The 25,324-nt window shown below is 38.3% G+C and overlaps 1 protein-coding gene across 3 annotated transcripts in view; it reads left to right on the top strand.

Moving 5' to 3' along the window:
- Positions 1–25,324, top strand: part of LOC143279534 (3'-5' exoribonuclease HELZ2-like) — a 65,764-nt gene that overhangs the window by 1,732 nt on the left and 38,708 nt on the right. For 2 of the 3 annotated variants that reach the window (XM_076583612.1, XM_076583604.1), the window contains exons 3-15: positions 148–175; positions 846–1,046; positions 2,283–2,319; positions 3,939–4,060; positions 15,772–15,936; positions 17,339–17,387; positions 17,783–18,039; positions 18,958–19,009; positions 19,822–19,945; positions 20,408–20,579; positions 21,929–22,085; positions 23,085–23,359; positions 24,231–24,846. In XM_076583612.1, coding sequence (XP_076439727.1) covers positions 148–175; positions 846–1,046; positions 2,283–2,319; positions 3,939–4,060; positions 15,772–15,936; positions 17,339–17,387; positions 17,783–18,039; positions 18,958–19,009; positions 19,822–19,945; positions 20,408–20,579; positions 21,929–22,085; positions 23,085–23,359; positions 24,231–24,846 — 2,255 coding nt within the window. Of the gene's footprint in view, positions 1–147; positions 176–845; positions 1,047–2,282; positions 2,320–3,938; positions 4,061–12,599; positions 12,739–15,771; positions 15,937–17,338; positions 17,388–17,782; positions 18,040–18,957; positions 19,010–19,821; positions 19,946–20,407; positions 20,580–21,928; positions 22,086–23,084; positions 23,360–24,230; positions 24,847–25,324 lie in introns of those variants that run through there. The other variant, XM_076583617.1, reaches the window with a different exon arrangement.

Below are 25,324 nucleotides of genomic sequence, written 5' to 3'. Positions count from 1 at the left end.
GCACACACATTATACTTTTGATTGCATGGAATTTAAAAACAAAAAATCTGTTTTCATCAGCCATGTAAAGGAGAACTAGATCAGTAGATGTACAGTAGAGAAAGAAGACTTGGATATTATGTTCACTGTTTTTGTAATTTGTTTCAGTGCGGAAAGAGAACCAAGAACAGACAGGGTGAGAAACTTTGTGTGTCTGTCAGTGTCACTATCTGTATGAGTTGATGGCATCTGTCTACAAGTTTGAGCAAATCATTGATTTGAAATTGAAGAAAAGAAAAAGGGAGAAGGGGGAGAGAGCACAGTGTGTGTTTTCGTTTCATTCTTTTGCTTAACATCTATCCACATTTGTGATTTTATGTCTATCCACATGTGTGTGTGCACACAACAGTCTTGTTTAAAAATAAAATTTGAAATTTCTAAAGCTTAAATGTAATTAAATATGGTCATCAGTATCAGAGGCTATACTGTTATACATGTATATGTATGAATGCAGAACATATCCCGATTTTTCCACTGCTTATGCACATGCATTTCAGTATTGGTATCAGTGTATGCGCTACACCCAAGCATATCTCTGTGTGTAAAATACATCTGACACTGTGTTTGTATAAATGCTAAAATCGTTTCCTGTACTGTTTATATTATAGTTTTCTTACCTGTTACCTGAATCTTAGCTTTGTAAGATCTTACTTCTTAGATGTGTAATAAGGCATTGTTGAATGATTCGGGCCTACAAATGATACATGACATTGTAATATATGATAATAGTGTTATTAGTATAATTGTATGTGTGTGTAAACCATATGGTTCTTTCTTCAACATTGTTTATATACTTTTCTCACCAGGGAACATTGCTTCAACTGATTCAAGATCTGAAAGATGAAGGCAACCAGCTGTTCAAAGAAAACCATTTTGACAAGGCGGCCATTCATTATAAGAATGCTCTGTTTGTGGCCCATACACTGGAAGACAGGTTTTATCATGAAGTGGAAGTGGAGTTCATGACCACCCTCTATTCTAATGGATCACTCAGCTATTTAAAATTGGTAAGCTTGCAAACAACCATTTGTTGATATATATTGAAATGACATGGATACTAATGATATGGATACTTACATAGCGCCTACCCTTGGTCGGAGACCAAGCTGTAAGAGCTTAACAAACTCAGGTTCATTTGCACAGCAGGTTGCCTACCTGGTATGGACTGACAGCTGCTGTCGGGCGCTCATCATTTGTTTCCTGTGTCATTCAATCAGATTTCACGCACACATACATACTCAAACAGACATGTAACATTTTTTGTGTATGACTGTTTTTGTTTGTTTATTTACCCAGCCATGTAGGCAGCCATACTCCGTTTTCGAGGTTGTGCATACTGGGTATGTTCTTGTTTCTATAACCCACCAAACGCAGACATGGATTATGTGCGTATTTGATCTTCTGCGTGCGTATAGACATGAAATATGATTGTTTGAAATATGATTGTTTGCGGGTTCACTCAACCATTTAGAATTGGTAAGCATGTAATCGTCCATTTCATGATTTTCTCCCACTTGAAATCTGTTGATAAATGGTTTTTGTGTGTGGGTGTGCATTCACAGTACATGGACACACTGCTCACAGACAAATTGATTGTTGTTTAAACCATTTTCATATGAATGAATTCAAGAAACATTATTCCTGCATACATTAATCAATCAAGAAGATTGTCAGCAGGCTTATCTGCAAACAGTTGCAGGGCAACTAAAATAAAAGGAAGTTTTGTTTGCTTAGTCAGGTTACTGAAATTAAATTTTCTGCTCATTTTTGTGAATAAAAAGTGTCTTAGATGTGATAATCCTGTTTCGGTCGTCCCTCAGTGCCCCTTTTCCCTCACCCCCTCCTACCTCCTGCGTTTCTGTTTCATTGTTCTTGTAATTTTGTTGTTTTTAAATTAATAGGAGTCACACATGTGAGCATAGCTTTGCTTATATATTTTTAGTTGATATTTTTTACTGATGATAAAATGCAAAGATTAGATAATATCTTTGGAAATTTAATTACATTTTTATGATGTTATAAGTTTTGTGTTTTTAATTTTTTATTTTTCTATTCGTTTTGAACAAAAACATGTGTTGCACTTTTTTTCTTTTGTGTAAAAGAACAGTTCAAGTAAAAAAAGGATCATGGGTTGTCTCAACTTATTGAGTTATTCCTCTACTTTCTTATTAACTTGTTATATAGACTTGTATATTTATGTTATCAATGAAGTATATACTAAATTCATGTTTGTTTGTTTTCAGAACAAATTTCAAGATGCTCTCGAGTACTCAGAAAATGGTAATTTTGCTTATTTCTTTCTTTCTGTTTAATCGTTCATTGTGGCTACATATTTCACATTGTATTATTAGTGTGGTGTAGCATATATGGATTTGTCTGAACGCAGTGATGCCTCCTTGAGCTACTGAAACTGAAACTATTAGTGTGGATCTTTCCACGCATCTATACATATATGATTGAGAATCTTAATAAGCCGAATGGTTTTGTGACTCACACAAGTTAAATCTTACAATAACAGGAAAAAAAGAAAGGCTTCAAAATAATTGTGGAGCCACTAAATTTTGTTGGATGGATGGCTGTATTGGTGTCTTTTATCTTTATAATTTTGTTGTTGAACTAAAGAATTTCTCTGGACTTTTTTTGCTATGTAGAACTGGATTAAAACATTGACGGAAAAAGATCCACAGTCAAGGCACAAAAAAGTTAAATGCAGCTTAATGTTTGAACAGACACAGATTATTTTCATCATAAGCTTCTGTTGGTCTGTAAATTTCTTGCGATCCTGTTTACATTTTATACAAGTGTTAGGTCTCTCTATACCCAGTGTGAAAGACATTTTGCTTCTTTATACTTTTTGATATTTTTTATTCTTGTTTTTCTTCTTTTTTTTTTTCTTTTTGTAAGCTACAAGCCACATCTCTAGTTGTTGGCTGATAATTTTAATAGAAAGTGATCTGAAGGAGAAAGGTTGTACCTGGGGAAAGTTAGCAGAGACTGTGCAAGATAGGCAGCAGTGTGGATTTCTGGTGCCAGGTGGTGACTTTAAGTTTTGGACCACGAGGGCTTGAGGAACATTAACTCTGTCCACCCTGATCAGATTTAGTTTTGTGGCCACAATACATCCAGGGTGTAAGCTCCCTACTTCTGAGATCCCTGAAAAATAGCTACATAGTGAGCAGAAGATATTAGGTGTCTGTATACAGATCTGTCAACAGATTTTCACGTTGTATTCAATGTTAGAGTCAACAGTATACCATTACAATTGAAAACATTTTTTGCCTTCTACTGTTAGTAGTTCTAGAGTATGTTTGCCATTCTTGAGAGGACTGTGCCCTGTATTTGAAATGTTTGCTGATGACAGATTTTCCTGTCTTGAAGTTGTAAATGATTGTTTCACTTCCTTTTCTCAATCTTTTTCTCAGCATCTTGTTCACTCTTTCCGTCCTTTCATTTCATGATATTTCATTTAATCGCCAGTTGTGTTTCCATAATCAAAGAAAGAAAGTAAAAATACAGGAAGATGGTGATGCATGATTGACAGTGCCTCACCCTTTTTAAAGCCAGACTCAGTGTCTTTTATTAGTTTTAAGTTTAGAACGTTTCTCCGAATAGAGATGATAGGAGAGACACAAGGATTGTCTCCTTGGAGACCAGCTTTTGTTTTGTTGTTTTTGTTTTTTTGCTAGTGCTCAGACAAGTTTTCCTTTCTGAAGTTATTGTCTGAGGATTTCAGATACAAATCAGTGGCAGGAAATGAAACTCAAAAAGCACCAAGACACTATACATGATGGTTTGCTGTTGCTTTTGGTCATTCTCTCTGTGACACTGTCTTCCATCTTTGAGTATCAGTAAGAGTTAAATCTGTCACATGGCTTCATATTGTTTTTCATTTGTGGCAGCGCTGAGACTGCAGCCAGATAACCTGAAAGCCAGGTACCGCAAGGCACAAGCCCTGGAAGGCCTGAAGCGCTATAAGGAAGCTTTGAAAGAAGCAAAGGAAGGAGTGAAACTGCAGCCTTCTGTGAGTTGATTGTATCATTGTTATTGTAATGCTTTAGACATAGGGCTTCCTACAGCTGGTTTGCTTAGAGAGTCCACAGGACTCCCACTCGGGCATTTTAGGGAGTCCTTGTGTGGTTCTAGCCAGTCCAGTCAACGCAGGTCAAGAAAGCATTCTTTCATCCAGATACATCACACACTGCCTTACAATCACTTCACATGCACACATACATTGAATGAGTGAAAGAGATAGACACACATGCACACACTCACTCACACTCTCTCACTCAAAGAGAGGGAGAGAGAGATACTCATGCACACACAAAGACAGAGATACACATGCACACAGGCACACACAAAAGAGAGTACACACATACAGACACCCCACCCCCACCCCTGCCCCCCACCTCCACACTCCTTCACACACACAGACACACACACAGTGAGAGAGAAAGAGTGAGAGGAGTGAACCACTGAAAATGAAAAGCTGTACAAGGAAAGTTTGACAGTTTGTTGTTCCTGTCACAAACACATTTATTTCCTGGGAGTTGCACGATGACCTGGCTGCGAATTTCAAACAAGTTATTCATTACATGTGCGTTTTCGTCGTACTGCAGCCATTTGAGTTCTTATGCCCATGAATGTGAACACATACAGCTTTCTTTTTTTTGTGACCCATCCCGTTCGACGTTGGATGATTCAGAATCAGCCTTTTTGCCTTGTTTGCATTTTGAAGCATCAAGCCACGATAGCAGAGGCATTTTGATTTCGAACTGTTTCACAGAATGCTCAACAAGCCTTGTTGTGAGCATACTGGAAATGGGCAACAGTTTTCTGTAAAACTGTAAAGGGAGATCAGACAAAATTAATGAACTTTGTTGCAGTCATGAGGATAAGATGCTGACTGAAAACTAGTGAAATTAGAAGAAGCGAGGGCTGTTGTTTGACCGTGCTTGATCACGTTCCAATTGATGCTGATTTTATAGTGTGTCCCACAAACTCCCTAGCCAAAACTGTAGTGTGTCCTCTCATTTTAGAGAGTCAGAGATGCACGTATGTGCGTTAACGGAAGCCCTGATAGATGATTTGTATTGTAGGGGTGCAAGTTGTCCGGCATGTGCTGTAAGTCTGGCACAGATTATCTTGACTTTTTGTAGTTCTTTGGGTAGTTTCTGGCATGGAGAGATTTTGTTTGGATATTTTCTGGCATTTTTGCAGCCTGTTCCTGGTCTGAAATTTCTCTGTCAGATTATTATTTAGTTATATTATTTTGTCTGTGGCAAACTTTCGTTCAGTTTTGTTTAACCAAATGTGTGATATGCATGTGCTTGTTACTATGTGTTGAAAACCACAGGAGACAATCGTGTTGGCTTGCTTTTTGTTGATTTCTCTAGGAAAAGTGTATTCACTAAGCAGATATTACGACAGTGACATACAGCACCACTATGTTTTTGACAAAGCTTGACAGCAAAGGTTTGACAAAAAATGGTGTGAATGGTGTGAGAAACAAGTGGAAATGGGAATGAATGATGTTGAAAACGAAATTGGATTTAAATTTGAGAAATGGTGCAGAAAGATTGAACTGTAGGTGCGTGTTTTTGAGTACCACATGGTCGGATTAAGGAATATGGATCCAGTGGAAAGAAAACTCTGAGAAGACACATGAGTGAACTGACACACAAAATGGCTTGCAGTGTACATAACTGCAAACATGAATATGATAGAGCAACCACATCACCTTGCACCAATGAAAAACGGACCTTTACCAACCAAACTGCCTGTGGCAAAACGCCGTGTTATGCTCAGTTTGGCAGAACACTGTATACCGTATTGTTTCGCCAATCTAGTGGTGAAGTTTGTGGAGAGACAGACTGCTGCAGACAAACAGATGCTCTGTGTTGACAGTGAATGAGTGAATCTCCTGTTTAGTGCTGAAGCATCTGAGAAGCCACATCCCAGGAAAGTGTTTTTGTACGTGAACACAGAAAAAAAAACTTTATAAAAGCACTTTTTCAGGCACTTTATTTTTTCACATTAGCTCCAGCTGTGCAAGAAGTGTTGTTCCTCATGGACAACTGAGAGTGACAACTGCAGTTTTTTGTTTTTGTTGTTTTTTTGTGTGTTTCTTTTTTTTTTTTTTTTTTTTTTTTTTTTTTTTTTACAATGGGAAAGGTTTGTGTGTGTGACAGAGACAGAATACCTTCAATATCAAAGTTTGTTTTCATAACAAGAAGGGATGTGCTTCATGTTTTGCTTCAAATAAAACTTTGGTATTGTTTTGCTCTGACGCATTTCCTTTTTTTACCCATCAGTAGACCTTTTGCAAATGCTATGCTGGATTCTGCATTCTGATTAATTTTAGGAAAGGCCCACCCTCTGTGAATGTTAAGATTGGCGCCGGATCTTTTCTTTGAAACAGTGTTTCGGTGTTTGCTATGTAGGTCAGAATTCTTCCTGTTTCTGTCCTCTTTTTGATTTTTCTCAGATTTCACTATCATTCTCTCCCAAATCACTGTGAAACAATATGGTGACTGCTCAAGTTTGATTCTCTATTTCATAGTGTCCGCATAATAGTTCCAGGCTTGTGTCTGGGTAGAAAAAATATTTCAGGCTTGGGTAGGTCTCTGTGCTCGCACCTCTGTTACTGTAACAAGATGGATATATTTGATCTGCCACAATCCTGATATGTTTCAATGACAGCACATCAAAACAGCTCAAAATGTTGAGCGACAGTCAGTTGGCTGTAAAAATACTGCAGCTTAGTGTGAAGTCAGGGGAGTACAGTGGAGAACACAGATTTGCCACACACACAAATTCCACTCTCCTGAAATCTCCAGTGTGGACAAAAACTCTTCAGCCCACAAACTGGATACTGTCCCAAACACAGAAACAATCAATGCCACCCCATCACGTTCCCCATTGCTGACAGTGACATGAAACCTTGTCCTTGAAGATCAAAAGCAGGGCCTACTGACTAGACAGTGAATGAATGCCCTGTCACAAGCCTAGGTTGCTATCCTTGGGAGCAAAGCAACTAGCCATGATTTAGCAGGTGCTGTGCAGCACACCTGCTGATGTTGCCAGTTGTAACAGGGTGGTGATATTTAATTTCCTATCTCCCTGAAACACTTACAACAGAGCTCAGTCAGGACATTGAATTGTGTGGCCTATGTTCCACGCTGAAAAAAATGTAGTTCAGCTGAAAGGAAGTTGGGATAAGCCCTGAAATGGCCCCATTGCTGATGGCTGGGATATAACCAGTATAAGCAGCATGGTTTGATGGGAACTGCGTACAGGGGAAAATACAGACTTGCCAAGCACACCCAGTTACACAATGTGCTCTGCAAACTGTAGAAACAAGAAGTGTCTAACCAATGCTGGTACAACACCTGACATATGATAGAATTGATCTACTCCACTTCTCACCTTATGATGATATTTCTGCTGATGGTGGTATTTGTATTGGGAATGGTGTTTGCTAGCCTTTGGGAGTTTTTCTTTTTCTTGTGACTATGCGAGTGGATGAACTTTGTTCAGTCTGTTTTGAATTTGATTGTTTCATGATCTTCATCTCTTTTGAAAGAAAAAAAGATCAAGTGCTTTTTGTACACAATCAGGAATCCACATTTCATGGAAACAACTGTAGAAGGACAGTGAAATAGGAAGTTACTCTCACGTGTACAGTGCTGGCTATTTGAGATATTTGCATGTCCATAAAGATTTTGGATTGACTAACATATCATAACAGATCATCTACGTCATGTTCTTTACCATTATCACAGCTTACTTTCAACTGAAATGAGAAATTTGAAATCACCATATTTGCCTAATCAAAACAATATATTGCATTTTGTCTGCCACTCTGTGACATAAAGATGGGTATGATCTGATGAGAAAAAAATATATGTCTGCCAAGCTGTGCAACAGAATCATACTAATGGAATGATATTCCTGGTTCCTCAGATGTTGTTAGCTGTGGATTATTCGGAGCACCGCCTTGACAACTCTAGTCTGATATTCAATGTTCTTATCAAATTTAGCTATGATATGTAGATAGAGGGACAACATCAACTTGCACTTGATCTAACATGCAGAAGATCAAAATTCAAATGCATCCGTTAAACTGATTAAAGACCGTGTAGTCCATGTCAGGATTTGATGAGTTATTAATGGAAACAGCTGATACACCACCAAAAATGAAGTATGGCTGCCTGAATAGTGTTATGAAAAATGGTCACACAAAAATAACAGCAATCATAGATGAGAGTGAATGTGGGAGCTGAGGCTAACAATGAAAAAGACAGTAATGCTTCCCTTCAGCTTTGCCTTCACCATAGCCATCTTCTGTTGCTGGTCTACACTCTTTGATTTCTTTGTTGCACCAAGATTCCAGCAATGTATTATTGTCGTCAGTAGGGGCCTTAGTAGGTGGTGCCGTAAGTACATTAAATCAGAACATGCACTACCGAACATCACCAAAGTGACCCACCATCAGTGCAGGGTCTCCTCTGGTGTGTGGCCCCCTGGCAACTTAAATCAATGGTTCCCTGTGGACTGCTGGCACTGGGACTGCAACAGACAAACCTGGATGTGGCTGTGTATTACGGAAGACTTGGAATGAGCGGCATGAGAATAATGCCAGTGAAATGGCACAGATGTTGGGGCAGCAAAAAAATGGGTAGAAAAAAAGATTCCAGCAAAAAAATGTTGTCTGTGTAGAGGGCAACCCAAAGAATGATGACAATCTTTGATTCAATGGTTCTTCAAGCTTTCATTTGATTTGACTGCTTCGATTTCTCTCTTCTTTTTTCTGTCTGTCCCTCTTTCTCTTGCTTACATATGCATGACACAGATATAATTATACATATTTACAGTTGCTCTTTTACTTTTACAATTACAGATGCGTAACAGGCACAAACACATTTGATATGCAGAGAGACAAAACAGTTAAGCAAGCTAGTGTGCACACATACATCTCATTGCCAGTCAGTTTTCTTTCATCTGTCTGAATCATAGTTTTGTGTGCATGTGAATGACTGGTGATGCTTTGTTTCTGCACAAGATTCAGTGCTTTGTAGATAATTTTGTTAATTATTATCATTAGACTGGAGAGTGAACATACCAGTACTCATTATCACCAAAGGGTGCAGTTTGTTCCACTGAATTGACATGCAGAATGCATATGGTCAGAATCCCATGCAATTTTGTCTTGCCTGAAGCTATGGGTTTCATCAGACACAAACACACTTATTTAACACTTTAGCAGGCTGCAAAAACAGTGCATGGAAAAAAGCACAAACATATATTTACTGTACCTGGTTCACTACAGTTGTTTTGTTTTGTTTTTTTGTTGTTCTTTTTACTGCCTGGACTACAAACAAGAATTTTTATGGGGACTTTGGGAGTTGCATTTGATATGACATCCTTCAGGTGTGTTGAGTGGATGAAAGTGAGACAACATCAAATTTTAATATGTCACAGGAAATAGCACCCCCAAAGCTCCTTTGTCCTTGCTCTGTAATGCAGAGTTTGATCTTGGATCATTTTTTCTTGCATCTGTTTAAAAAATTTTTTTTTTTAACTTATTTCATTTGTGTGTGTGCATGCGTGCGTGCGTGCGTGTGTGTTCTCCTTCACCCTCAAGAACAACAACATACACACAAGACCCAAGAACTAACATTCATTTGCCTTCTTGTATATTTCCTCGCAATTTTTATCTTAACAAGTTTCTTCACACATTTTCATCTTTCTCCCTTCCACTAATTAAGTTAATGCTCTTGATTTTTTTTTTTTTTAGGTGAGGAATAACTCAACCCAAGCCATTTGCATTATAATGTGAAAGAAACTAAAACTAGACATTTCACACACATATGCTTCAACAAGTTTACACAACATACCATCTCTATCACTATCAAAATTATTTTACTGCTGTTCAGTGTATTTGCTGTAAGTCCTTCCAGCTTTGTCTCCAGTCCAAGACATGGTCACAATCTTTCTCTTTCTGCCAATGCCACTGTCAGAATGGTGGATAATTCACTCCCCCCCCTCTCCCCACCCCACCCCGTGCCACTTCCATATGGGAGCTATAATATCTCTCATGTGAAAGTTTTTATGTTGTTTTAGAGAGATTGATAAATTTAGATTCACAAAGCTTCCTCTTTCCTCTGACTCTAATAATAACTTTGAAACCTGCTTTGTCACTGGGGAGTGTGGTTTTTCAAGTGATTTGACTGCTTAACTGGAGTGTTTCAACAAATCTGTGTGGGCAAACAAACTGGCGACACCTTGTCCAGCCTAAGTGGTAGCAAAACTAAACGCATATGGAATCAGCTGCTGCACAGTGAAAATTAGATTGAATGCTTGAAAAAGACAAAGATTAACCGCAGTCTGACAATTCTTTGGAAGAGGAAGGTGAGGAATATCAGCCTACAACTAGTTCCAACTCTTCACCCAGAGAGCAGAACAGAGTCTGACTTTACTAGCAGAAGTCAGTATTGAGTGATACAAGAACAGAACACATTGTGTGTGACAGGCTTGCAAGAGGTAGTAGATGTGAGGGAGGTATCAGATTACAGTTTGATGAGCAAAGCAGGACATGAGGTGAGGTTGGGAGTGGGAGGGGCAGTTGGGTGATGTGTCTGTTAACACATCAGTTGGTTGGGCATTGAGCTGATGATTTTGATCCACACATTCCTATGTTGGGGATGGTGTGAGTGTCTGGTGAGTTTGTTCATGTGTATGTGTAATGGTTATTTTTGAACAAAAAATTATTGTCATATGAATTATCACAAAACTTTTAATGATTTTTTTCTATCCGTTTTCCTTTCTGAAAATACTCACTTTTACCTGTGTCAGTAAAAAAATTTTTCCACAATTTTTTCCCAACACCTGCCCATTGTTTTGTGATAATTCCCTGGCAAATAGGATTCAGTTATTTGCCAAATCTGTCGGCAGGTTAAGGGTTAATCATAAATGACTTGAAAAAAAATCATAGAATGATGTAAAGGAGAAACAGTTCATTAAAACAGGAGTATTTTAAAACCAGAGTTGAAATGAAAATGAAATGAATGGACTGGAGTAATTAAATACAGGTATTTTTACCAGAAGATCCATTTTTAACACAAACATGACTAAATGCAGTCTGACTGATGCTTAGAGGTTTTGAAATGCTCATAATATTCAGGCCAAGGGGAAATGAAAATGCCTACATGCATAAGGAATCAAGTTAAATGGACAATGCTTCAAGAAAATAGAAAAGAACAATAGCAGACCTGAAAGTGTCTCTGCCTGTATGTTCTGAAAGACTGACATAATTTAGAGGAAGCAGTGATAATTTTGTCACAAGTGACCAGTCATTGTGACACAGAATAGCAGAAACATGAATTTTTTTTTCTCCCGAAAGGGTTTTTACCAAGGAAGAAGAAAAGTGAAAACTAAGTCATTCCTTATATGCACATGGATCATATTCTGCATAGCAATATTAGAAAAACCGGTCAGTGATAAAATTAAAAATGACAGCAAGCAGGCTCACATACCCTTTAGCCCAGAATCAAACAAAGCAAAACTTTCCTTGTCATGTCCCTTTGTAATCCCATTTGGGAACAGATGTAGAGAGGAGAAAATGTGTCAGTCAAAATGAAGTTGAGGTATTAAGCCATTTTTCAACAGCTTCACACATGCACATAGCACACACACACACACAGACACACACACAGACACACACACACACACACACACACACACACACACACACACACACACACACACACACACACACACACACACACACACACACACACACACACACATACCAGCAGTTCAAGTAAGTTGGGAAACAGTCAAATGTAATTCTTGATGCCTTAGATAATCAGAAGATTGAAAGCACTGGGGGTTTTTTTCTTTTTTTTTCTAACTGTCAGGACGATTCACAACACAAGACTGGAAATATCTTTTATAATGCAATCAGTAAGCAACCAAACATGAACAGGAATAAATGACACTATAGAGAATTTTTGGAACAGCAGTGGGGCAGACTCTAGATCTTATCACCACTTTATACACACACACACACACACACACACACACACACACACACACACACACACACACACACACACAAACTAATATATATATATATATATATATATATATATATACATATATATATATATATATATATATATATATATATATATATATAAAAGCAGGAAACTTTGGCCATAGAATAATTCTGTGATTGGAAAACATGTGCCTGTGTGTACAAAATATTTTGGTACATTGAAATATAAATTCCACTTATGACTTTTCTTCTCTCTTTAATCTGACCACACTAGTAGGTTGTAAAGAGCACTCTGAATATCGTCTCCGTGGTTTTGAACAGTAACCATGAATCCAGTACACATTGATCGGAAGGTTTAGACAAAATCGGTAACAAGACGAAGATGTTAAAAGACGGAAAGTAAAGCTGATGTGGCATCAGCTTCATTATTCGCTGTGCTTCTGCACCACGTGAGTAAAGGGAAATCCCCCGTAATGCTATTTTTAGCACTGATAGGCGAGGATCGGCATTTTCCAGGAACGAAAGTTCGCCACCGCCATTGTGGTTTGTCGTTGGTTTGAGGTTTCAGAGCATGTGGTTTCTTATGGAAGTACTGGATGACACGTCGTTCAGTACGGCTTTGATCTGACACAGTCGATGTTGTAAGTTTGTTCATTCACTTTTGGTGTCGTTTTGTTAAGCAGTTCAAGAACGTTTTCCGTTTATGTTTGCGTCAACACAGAACTTACTTTTCCGGCCGTCCATGTCGGAACAAGGAAGCATTGCGTGCAGACGTGTGTGTTTGTGTCTTGGGTGTGTTCACCCAGGATCATCGGACTAGATTTGGGTTGAACTTCCCCCCGCCACCCCCCTCCGATCGCTCCCCCGCCCCGAAGCGAAATGTGTAGAATTTTCAAGAAGATAAAATTTCGACCGTCGATCCATGCTCTGACATCTGGAGAACCGTTGGCACGTGTGAGGGTGTCACGAATCAGGCGAGGAATTATATGTCAGTAGTTCGTGGGATGTGTTTATATATATATATATACAACAACTGAAGAAAGGACAGGCAATGTTTAAAACAAAATCCTTTGGGTTTACAATTTTGTCACAGCATCACAAGAAATCATCCTGTTAGTGATTCTGTGCCACACTAATACACATTTATTTTGAAGTAATGTACAAAGAGATTCAAGAGAATTAAGCACATGAAATTTTTGTGTGCAGTGAGTAAAGGGCAGATGACAAAAACTAATAAAGAAACTGCAGTGTGTGCAAAAAACTAAGGAAACTGCTGTATGTGCAACTGCTATGGCTGTGTCCATCACCACACAACAAGTTTAAGAATAGCTTGATCAGTTTATGATGGTCCAGGCTTTCAAGTTAAATTACTGGGGAGAACAGGAGGTATGACTACTTGTTTTTGATTTGTGTGGTTCAGGAACTGTGGATGAACATGTTTAGTCAGGGGGACTGAATTCTTTGTTCTTTTGCTGGAAGAATGCAAAGTAACTTCATTGGCAGCAAGTAAGCAAGAATGGACACACACCACACACACAGACACACACACACACACACAATCTGTATACACATGTATATACATGTATGTGCATGTTTCATGTCAGTGATTCAGATTTAGACACAAGCGCACATGCACTTTGACATGTTTATAAAACATGACTTTCACTTATAATCACTGCTTTTCCTGTGACAAATTCAAAACACACCAGTGCAGGACCAGATGGTTAGATTACATTTTGTCATCCTTTGTATATATGCTGTAAAGTTGATTTCTTTCTTTTAGAGCTAACAGCCAGATCAGGAGAGTGACTGTTTCACATCCCACTTAAGTCTTAAGTAATAATAATAACAATGATAATAATATTGCGTATTTGAAATGCATACCCTGTGACTCTAACAAGTGTGTTTGCCTTCCTCCCATGTTCAGCCCCTCCTATTTTCAATAAAGTAAAGGAAAATAAGTTGGGTTTTTGTTGTTGTTATTTTTGCCAATTTTTGTGTGATTTTCAGTCATAATTCCATGGAGTTAGAATGATCTTTTCAAAAGGGTGGAAAGAAGAGAAGCTTTGAACTGGCTCATACTGGTCGGTAGACTCTGTTCCAAAGCTGTATAGTGTACAGTTCAACCTCAAGCATGACTGACTGTTGACACCTGTATGTTCATGTTTAAACACTTGCTGACAAGAGAAGAAAAGATGAAGAAAGACTTGTGCACTGACTGGGAGAAGTTTTATATGATGCTAATTTGGTGTTGCCTCAGAACCTAGTCATGCCCAGTAGTGGTGATGACTGGACATTTCCATAGGCTGTATTGTTTCCAAACCAGACTTCTCCCTTCTCACTTGAAATGTTTCACATGGATTCTTCACTGCATCTGTGTACATACTTAGGTGCACATGCTTGCACACGGGCATCTAATTCAAAAGAATAAGTGCCCAGTCAACTACAGATGATGTGCATATGTGTGTGTAACATACATGTACACACACACTCTCTCTCTTTCTCACTCACACACACACACACACACACACACACACACACACACACACACACACACACACTTGCGGACCCGTGAATTTCTCTTCTTGAGATAATAAAATATTCTGTATCTGTATGTGTACATGTGAATGTCAAATGTTACACATTTATCTACAAACCTGTACTGAAAAATCAAACAAATCAAACAATCATTTTCAAATGCAATCAAATCAAAACACTTTATTAATCCACTTAGAAATTAACGTGTGCAGTCACAGGCTTGCTGTAAACACCAACAAAAATTGATCATGTGCAACATTACATGCTGTACTGATAAGGGATAAAAGGTCACACTGTCCAGGCTGGGTGTGCAGTGTCTTTGTGACAGTACGGATACCTGTCAGATGTGTATAACACTACAACTACTTGTACAGCAATTTAAAAGAAAAAATCAGATGCAGCACTTTCAGTGTGTTCAGTCATGTTTTCTCTTTCTTTCTTACATTCATTTTTCTCTTTTTTTTATTTTATACTTTTTATCAAGTTCTTTTTCAGCATTCAGCTTCTCTAACTGGTTAGAGATATATATGTTAACTGGCTTTGCATTGGCTTTTCCATTCTTTTTTGTTGTAAATGGTGATACGGTAATTGTATAACTAAAGCTTAACTGCCAGTTACCACAATGTTTTGTCAAGTTTTCTAATTGCCCAGCTCAAGCCGTGACTATTGCAAACATTCATGTCATTGCAATGAGTGTGTTATGTATACAACTTACAGGCATGTGCTCAGTTACATTCCTGCATGTGGATGTGCACACTCAAACTGCCTGCATGGCATGCAGACACACACACACACACACACACACATGTACTGTGATTCACTCACTCAAACTCACACACTCTCTATGAGACAGTGTCATTCAAATTGAATTATCTTTTTAAAGAAAGCTTCATTACCACACTGTGGAAAATGGTTATTGTGTCTTATGTACTGTTTATGAGACTGGCAGTAAAGTTATAGTCCACTTGCTACAATCATAGATTCAGTGATTTAAATGATGAAATATATTGACGAAAGTATTTGATCATTTCTTTCCCAGTCATGTGCACTTTGAGTGTTTGCATGTATGTGTGTTTGTGCACATGGGAGTTTATTTCTGACTGATTTGATGATGATGTGGGTGATTGTAATTTCAGGCATTTAAACCATTTGTTGCCAAACTGGAAGAGGTTTTGGGGGCGAACAGATCAAGTGCCACCAAGTCCGCCACAGCATCAGCCACGAACACACTCACTTCCTCACAAGCTGCCGACTCTAGTAACGAGTGGCTGGCTGAAACCAATGCTCTGAAAACAGAAAAGGTAAGAGTTTTGTATGTTTGTTAAAGCTGTTGCTATTTGTATGTGTTTTGTTTCTATTTCCTTATTAAAAAAAAAAAAAGAATCAGTTTGTTAATCATTACTGTCATGAAGCTTTTGTGTAAAGAGCAAGGCTTATGCACTGAATTGCTACATGTACACATGCATGTTGGTAAAACTGTTTGTGTTTCATAACTTTTTACTGTTTATGCATGTGGTGTGTGTGTGTGTGTGTGTGTGTGTGTGTGTGTAACCGTGTGCTAGGAGCCATGGTCCAAGGCAACTGAAAGTGAGGGACCCAGAATAAAAGGTTTTGGATCAGTCGAACAGAAATTAATATTACTATTTTATTTATTTATTTTCAAGTAAAAGAATCAGTAAGACTGTCATTGTAGAATCTCCCTTTCCTAGTTACCAACACATACATTTTATTGTTGTAGCAGTACAGAGAAGATATATCATCATCATGTGTTCAAACAAAATACACATTGGTGAACATGTGCATGTGCACGTGCACACAAGAGTTCACATATATTAGTAAATCAACACACATTATGCTTGCATACATTTTTATTATTTCCTGATCCTTGTTGCATATCAGATATTTCCTGACACACACTACCCTGCTCTCTTTATCATATGACTGTATCTTGTATGTGACATCACACTGTGTTCTGAAAAGCAGACAAACACTGAAACAGGAAGGAAGAAAAATTTACTGGAAAATTGTTTGACTTGAACAATAGATAAGAATGAAGCATAAGTATGAAGTATCATGTGTTAAGTATAGTTTGCCCTTGTAAAAGTTAAAGTAAATTTTGCTGCTTGCATTTTTTACAACAAAAATTGTCCTGACTGTTAAATTAAGCAAAATGCTTTAGTCTGTGATTGTGCAAAATATAATGCATGCTGAATTTTATATTGATTTTATGTTGTGTTTTTTCTGTTTTGAAAAATATTATTAGATTATGATTATTCTCGAAATCAAACTGCTCCTTCGCTTTTTTTTCATTTTCACTCCTTAATTAGATTAGTATGAGCGGGCAGAAAAGAGTGAATCAAACAAAGACTAAGTGAATATTTGGTAAAATGTACAGCCGAAGACTGCATGACGTGTTGTTACTTTCCAGTGTTTGGATAAGCCAGGAAAGTCCCATGTTTTCCTGTTTTATCTGTTACAAAGTGAAGTTGGCATCTTTATAACAGTTCAGTCTGTTGTCATATGAATTTAATGTTTTACACAATGTTTCCCTTTTTCAAGGAAAAAAAAAAAGAAGATGATTGAGGGTAGGAGCACTTACTGGTACATCTTTTGGATTGGTAGCTTCTTTTTTGTTCCTTCTGTTCTCCACGTGTGTTTGCATATTTTCAGGTTTATTTAATGGAGTTTTCTGTATTGTTGCAGCAAAGAAAAGCTGTTTTAGACAAAATGCCTAAGAACAAGAAGAAAAAAGGTGGGTATACGCATTTGTTTTAAATAGTTATTGATGGGTGTAGTGCATGTGTTTTTGTTATTGTTTACATTGTCAAGTATTCATTTGAATTGTTGAAAGTGATTTTACAGACAGATTGTGAAAATCGTTTTAGTAACTTGGAGTTAGGGCAAAATGGTAAAGATTAGTTTGCTAGGATAATTGAATGTGTTGGAATGCCTCAGTGGGGATATCAGTGGAACATTTTTCACTATCACAGGAATACAATAACATATCCTGCTTTCTCAGTTCTCCTTGAAGGAATCATACGGTAATGATGTAATCGGACACTAATATTGATAGAAGCTTTGATGAACTCAACTGGAAAAAATTCTCTCTGCATTACTGAAAATGAATTTAAGAAGTAAAACTTTCAGGCAAGGTCCCCCAACCTATTGTTTCGCCTTCCTCCGAGTCGGACAGTGACTCCGACTCAAGCGAACAAAGCTCCGAAGACTCTCCAGAAAGTAGTTCCTCCAGTAAGGACCAGAAAAGGAACCAGCCGACCAAAGGCAAACCTCCAGGCAAGACAAAAGCCAATGTTGTGCGGGTGAAAGCATCAGAGCCTGACCCAAACGCAGATGTCTTGGCACAGAGATCGGGCTTCACGCAAGTTGGTGCCACATCTAAAAAGGTGAGTTGTTTTTTCTTACGCTTTGAGGATGGTTGATTTTCACTCAGCTGTTTTATGTGAAGAAAACAGTAACAGATAAACTCACAGGCCTGCTTCAAGTATCTTTCTGAACTCCTCCATATCTGTACCCTGTCTCGCTAGCTCCATTCTTCCTCTGGTACTCGACTTCTCAGGATACCTCACGTCAGAAGTAAGACCTATGGACACAGATTGTTTTCTTTTCAATCACCAAAGACGTGGAACAAGCTCCCTGATAACCTCCGTCATTCTGATTCCCTCGCATCTTTTAAATCTCATCTCAAAACTCACCTTTTCCTTCAGCAGTAAGTTCAATTGTGGCAGGTCCACTTCCTTTGCGTTAGCTGTGCTTGAATATGTGTGTATACATATGTATGTGTACATAACTACATGCATGTACATGAATGTGTACAGTGTGTGCATGTGTTTATGTAAGTTTGTGCGTGCCAATGTGTGTGTATGTGTTAGGGTAGCTGTTACAGTGTTAGATACACATGTATGTTAAAATGTATTGTGCGTGTGTGTGTGTGTGTGTGTGTGTGTGTGTGTGTGTGTGTGTGTGTGTGTAGTCACATTTTGGTGTATGTATGTAACATTGATGTAATGTTTTAACAAAAGCGTTTTTGTAAAGCACCCAGAGCAGATTTCTGGATAGTGTGCTTTATAAGTATCCATTATTATTAGTATTATCATGCTTCATACCAGACTGAAGAAAGATCCTGCTGCAGACAGGTCCTCAGATTTTCAGATGCTCCACTTATCTTCACAGGTATCGGTTGAAAATACTGGGAGTGAGTCATTATTTTTGTGAATTATTTAGGATGTATTGTTTACCAGTATTTTAATTTCAGTATGTCTGGAATACAGAGATTTAACATGTTGATTGTATCTGTTTGACAGAACCAGTCTAGCAGTGCTGCTAATGGAATGGGCCTGGACACCTTTGGCATAGGTACGTTATGTCAAATGCACTGTACAGTGAAGAGGGTGGGAAACATGGTGTGAAAGTACCTGGCATGCTTGTGTGCATATTGTTATGTTTGAAGAAAGATTGCATGTTATCGTGACAGGGAGAGAGACTCCATTTTGGGCGCTTTTTTTTTAATTTTTTTTTTATGTTAAAATTATTTCAAGAATCAAAAATAATTTGACAATGGTTGTGGGGTCTTTTTTTCTTAAAAGGAAAGAAATGTTTTTGAGAATCAAAAGGACTGTAATGATGTTTTACTAAAATAATTTGACAAATGGAATTCAAAATAAGGACTGAAAATAAGAAATATATAAGCTAAAAAAAAAAAAAAAAAAAAAAAAAGCAAAAAAAAAAAAGCAGAATATTAAGTCATGAACATTGTTAGGTGAATAATTGTGATGGCAGGAATTTAGACATGATCTGTTTAAAGATTCAACATCTATTATTAGTATAAGTCATTTGATTTACTAGAGTCCAAACAGCAAATAGATCTTTCAGATCTGATGCAGCATGCTTAACCATTTCAGTTTGAGTGCATGTTTGTTTGGTTACACATGTCTGTGTACATACTGCACACAAGTACGTGCAATGCTTCCTTTGTTTTTTTGTTTGTATTAGACAGCACATATATGATGTCAGGCATCCAGGATATTATTGTTTATGCAATCATTTTGCCCAAACTTCAAAAGAATACAGAAGCAAGAATGCATATTTGGGGAAATGTGTGGCCGTTCTGTTTGGTAAAGGTGATGTGTGTATGTTTGCATGTGTATGTATTTCTGTTCCATGTGCAGAAAGTGATATGAAAGTGACCAAGCCAAAGAGCAAGCCTCAAACTGCTAGTGCCCCTAAACTGCCCCCAGTCAACGTCACCTGGCCTCTGGAAGAAGCTTTTCAGTTTAGGCTGGTGTGCAAAACGTAAGTACATGTTTTTAGTTTATGCCAGTGCAGAACTGGTATCCAATTTTTGTTTTGTTTTGTGTTTTTTTCCATTGAAATGTTTAAAGAGGGAGAGATGTGTTGCTATATGTCTTTTTGTTTTTCTTCACTTTTTTTGTTGTTTTTTTGTTTTTGTTTCTTGTTTGTTTGTTTTCTGTTTGTGATATTCACTTTCACTGGACTTAGCACACGTTCTTTTCTTCTTTTTTCTTGATTGGTTTGTTTTGAAGGTTTGGATTGTATACTGTTTCATTTCTTAGCCTTTATTTCTTATTTGTCTTTAGTTCTTTTCTTTTCTTTTTCTTTTATTTTAATGACACTTAGTACAGGGCACGTTTCATTTTTTTAAATGTTTCGAGCCAAAAGGACATCCCATTTATTTGCCAGTTTTGTTTGTCAAAACCAATTTAAACTATTCTACCCCCTTTTTGTCTGCTTCAGGTGTTTTGTAAAGACAGGCGAAGGCTACAAAGGCTACAACTACATTCCCACATACAGTCACAAGTGTGAAAAGAACGTATTAATCATTCGACGAAGAGACAACTCGGGTTTGAACTGGATCAAGATTCGACCATTTCCAGAGCTGATCAACAATAAATTCAGCGAATTTAAGGTATTTCAGGCCAGGTTATAAAGTTTAGCTGGAGATAGATTTGCAGTCTAGTTTTAGTTCACAGCGTCATGCTAAATGTTTGTGATAACCAAGTGTGGGAATTTGAAAATAACCTTCATCACCACCACCCCCTTCTCCACCCATCCTTTGTGATTTTTTCAACAAATAAACAAAAACTGCATTAGATTATGTAAGGATCAATGTTATTACAATCTCACACCAAATAGCTGCATACTGCATGTTTGCTGCATATCTGTTATGCATGTGTGGGTGTATGTGTGAATGTGTGTTTTCATGTTTCACATTTATTTGCTTATTTATCACCATTGTTGTCTTATTTATTTTTTTTTATTTTTTTTAATTATTATCATTTTATTAGTATTAGTAGTACCACTACCTTTTTCTATATTATAATTATTATTTATTCATTTATGTAAGCTTATCTATTATTTATTCCCCCGTTTTTTGGGGGGGGGTTTGTTTGTTTTTTCTCAAGGCCTAAGCGCGTTGGGTTACGCTGCTGGTCAGGCATCTGCTTGGCAGATGTGGTGTAGCGTATATGGTTTTGTCCGAACGCAGTGACGCCTCCTTGAGCTACTGAAACTGAGACCAAATAGTTATTTTTTGCAGTGGAACTGGTGAATACATAGTCCTACAAACATATAATCTATCATGTTTTTCATTATAAGTGAAAAGAGGAAAAAAAGACTGTTTTGTCTTTGTTCAGAAATAACTGTCTGCTGATAATGTATTGAAATTGGCACTCTTCAGATCTACTGTACACAGTACAGTGAGATGGTACAGTTCAAATGCAGATAAAAAGTAAATTGATGTGTCAAGATGTCAAGCAAACTTGAGCATTATCTTCGCCTTAATTTTTATTTTATTTTAAATTTCATTTGTATGACAGTTGAGTCCAGTTCTACAGAATTTGACGAAGTGCGACGGGCGCAGTAGCCGAGTGGTTAAAGTGTTGGACTGTCAGTCTCAGGGTCCCGGGTTCGAATCACGGTGACGGCGCCTGGTGGGTAAAGGGTGGAGATTTTTACAATCTTCCAGGTCAACATATGTGCAGACCTGCTAGTGCCTGAACCCCCTTCGTGTGTATATGCAAGCAGAAGATCAAATACGCACGTTAAAGATCCTGTAATCCATGTCAACGTTCGGTTGGTTATGGAAACAAGAACATACCCAGCATGCACACCCCCGAAAACGGAGTATGGCTGCCTACATGGCGGGGTAAAAACGGTCATACACGTAAAAGCCCACTCGTGTGCATACGAGTGGAAGAAGAAGAAGACGAAGTGCTATATACAACATAATTATACTGTTTTGTTGTTTTTGTGCAGATGTGTCAGCAGTTTGTCAGTGCTCAGCCCTGCAAAATTGGGGAGGTCAGGTGTACCTTCCCACACAACAAGCATGAGATGCACCTGTGGTACATGGAAGTGGAGGGAGACTTCTGTTATGCCGAATTCATGGAAGCACTTCGAAAGAATAATATCAGTATGTTGACAGTGTTGTCTACATTTCTTTACAAAAGACATTTGCTGATCTGGATTGTTCACCAGCAGTTCATACAAAAATGCTTCAAACACATGTGTGCACCCACACCCACACTCACATGCACACTGTTGTTGTGTGTGTGGGTGGGTGTGGGTGTCAGTGTGCATTTTACATAAATACATGATTTATTTGTTGGATGTTTTTATTTGTTTACATTGATGTACAATACCTTATTGTCTTAACTTGCATGCTTGTGTGTTTGTGAGTGAGCGTGTGTTTGCGTATATGTGTGGTTTTAAACATATGCAATTTATTTGCTGGATTTTTTTTTTTAAATACATTCTTATGCAATACCTAATTGTCTTACAATGTGTGTGGATGTGGTTTGTTTTAGCCTATTGTCAGCTACTTTGAGTTCTTATCTGACTTGTTTTAATGTTCTTTTTTTTTGGAGGGGGGGGGCTGGGGGGGGGGGGGGTTACAATGAGCCTCTGATTGCACACGTTAATTTCCATGTGGTTCATTAAAGTGTTTTGAATTGAATTGCTTGCGTACGCACACAGGCACACATGCATGCACACACACGCACACGCACACTCACACACATGCCACTACCACAACCACCACCACCACCACCCATTAAACCACACACACACACACACACACACACACACACACACACACACACACACACACACACACACACACACACACACACACACACACACACACACACACACACACATGCATGCATGCATGCACACGCGCGCACAATGTGCAGTTGCATAGATACATAACCATGCACATGAAAAAAGTGAAAAAAAAATCAAATACTTTTTTTTTTTAATATGGATTTTGTCATGCACCCATAGGTGTATAAATATCAGTGAGAATAACCCTGGCAGATAACATAGTATCTAAAACATACTGATGCACTGTATGCTAATTCCATTTCTTTGTTTTATTTATAAATTATTTATTTATTCCTCTCGCTAACAGCTACGTCAGAAGAGCTTGCTGCACGTCGACCCCCAGAAAAGGCAGCAGCTCAACATATCCCTGGCCTCAACTTCAAGACTGGGGCTCGTCAACGTCTGTCCTCCCCGGCTCCCTTAGCAGAATCGACTTCTAAATCATCATCTGCTAATAAAGCGTCACAGCAACCTGCTTCTGCCCCCAAAACGTCCACGCCTCCCCCTGCTTCTGTTCCCCCATCCTCTGCTGCTCCAGCTAATGGTTCTTCAGTACCTTCTAGTTCCTCGAAACCTGTTAAGGTGAGGACTGTTACAGCTGTTTGCTTGAGTTGACAGGTTATTGTATTTGTATTGTATCAGGTCTTTTCCATGAGATTTCTTTGTGCGAAATTTTGGGTGCTCTCCTTAGGGAGAGTGGATCAGTACAGTGGAGCACCACTTTTTAAATTTTTTTTCTGCCTGCAAGTATATTTGCTGCCATGGGTTCTTTTACTTGTGCTAAGCGCATGCTACACATGAGAACTTGGTTTATCATCTCATTTCTAATCTCTCTTTTGGGGAAGAATAAGTTGGAAGACAGGCAAAGCTAGGAAAATTGTAAAATTTGAAATGATTTGCTGTTTAGGTTTGTTATTCCATGAATCGTTATGTTTTGCACGTTTCCTGGTGTGTACCACTAACACCCCAAGTGTTGTTTCAGGACTGATGGTTTTAAGACAGCATTTTCTGAAGGAAAAAAATCTTCTGTCTAAGAGAATCTGGTGATATATCTTTTCCTGTCTAGTGGGAGCATTTTCATTGACAATATAACCATTACCAAGCCAGAATCTGTTTCTCATGTGATCTCCTGCCCCTGCCCCCCTCAAAAAAAAAAAGAAAAAAAAAATCTTCAGAGTAAAAGTGATTAAATTTGACTGTTCATATCATTGGCATTTTTGTGTCTTTACAGTAGTCTGTGCTGAGAAGTGAAGCACTGATCTTGCTTTTGACAAGAATCGTTTAGTCTTTGATCTTGTCCATACTGAGGAGCAGGCATTAGACCAGTCAAGGTTTACAATCGAATGATCACATGCATCCTGAATATGATGTTCAGTGTTAGTAGCTATTGCCAATGTATAAACCAATGCACACCATGTTAATGATGTGTAAACCAGTGTGTTTTTATTTGCAGACTGGTTTGTTAGGTAACGGGCCTCAGGACGTGGCGGGGACCCCAGCACCGCTGTTCGCTTTTAAACCTGCTGACCAGTCCACTGCTCCACAGCCTGTGCCAGCTTCCTCACAGCTCGGTGACAACGTCCTTAAAGACTTTGAATATAAGATCCTCTGTCCAGCCTGCTTTCCTTTTGACAACTTCCCTGGCAGATACTGCTATGCACCATGCACTCATGAGTGTGCTGAGAACGTTCTAGCTGTTAAGCAGAAAAATAAACCCAAAGCAAACTGGGAACGTGTACGTGAACGCAGAAACCACCGTGAGTTTTCTGGCAACTATGTGATGTGCTACAGTGTGGTGACTGGTGATAGGGATCAGTGTCGCTTTGGGGAGCTGAACTGTAGCTTTGCCCACAGTGAGGCTGAGCAGCAGATCTGGGCCCTGGAGAAGATGGGCAAGTTTTCCATTGTCAATTTCATCCATCAGAATCGTCATGCATTGTCTTCACGTACTTTCTCCTTGGACGAGTTGCTGAAGAAGCATGGTGGTTTCTTCACCTTTATATGCCGTGCCTGTTTCTATGGACGACCCCCTGTCATCAGTGAAGCTGCCCCCTACAACACCTGTGCAGGTACATACCAGTTTCCTGTTGAGCTGCAGCTTCAGCTGGTTGTTTACAGCAAGTACTCAGTTCTGTCGTTGCTGATTCTTTGGATAAAGTATTGGTTTATTTTGCTAACAAAGCTTGGTTTTTTTTTATGCGTGTGGTAATATTTGTGTTTATTCGATACCTGTTGACAATAGTACCAATAGTTGTGAGTTTAATAATAGGATGTCACATTTATGTTTTGTATACATGTGTTGGTAAGTACAAAAAATGTGTAAATGCACACACACACACACACACACACACACACATGTATATATATATATATAGAGAGAGAGAGAGAGAGAGAGAGAGAGAGATATGTATGTGTGTGTTGAGAGGGTGCTGACAGGTTATACAGCCATATTTTATGGATTTGGTGACGTATTGGGATGTCTGAGCTTGGACAAGAAAATGTATTCAGTGGCACCCAAGTGTTGCTCCAGTTTTTATGCTTACTCTG

This window comes from Babylonia areolata, chromosome 1 (genome assembly GCF_041734735.1).
Source record: "Babylonia areolata isolate BAREFJ2019XMU chromosome 1, ASM4173473v1, whole genome shotgun sequence".
NCBI classification, from domain to species: Eukaryota; Metazoa; Mollusca; class Gastropoda; order Neogastropoda; family Buccinidae; genus Babylonia; species Babylonia areolata.
Note: the sequence above shows the minus strand (reverse complement) of the source record. Positions and strands in the feature narration are given on the sequence as shown.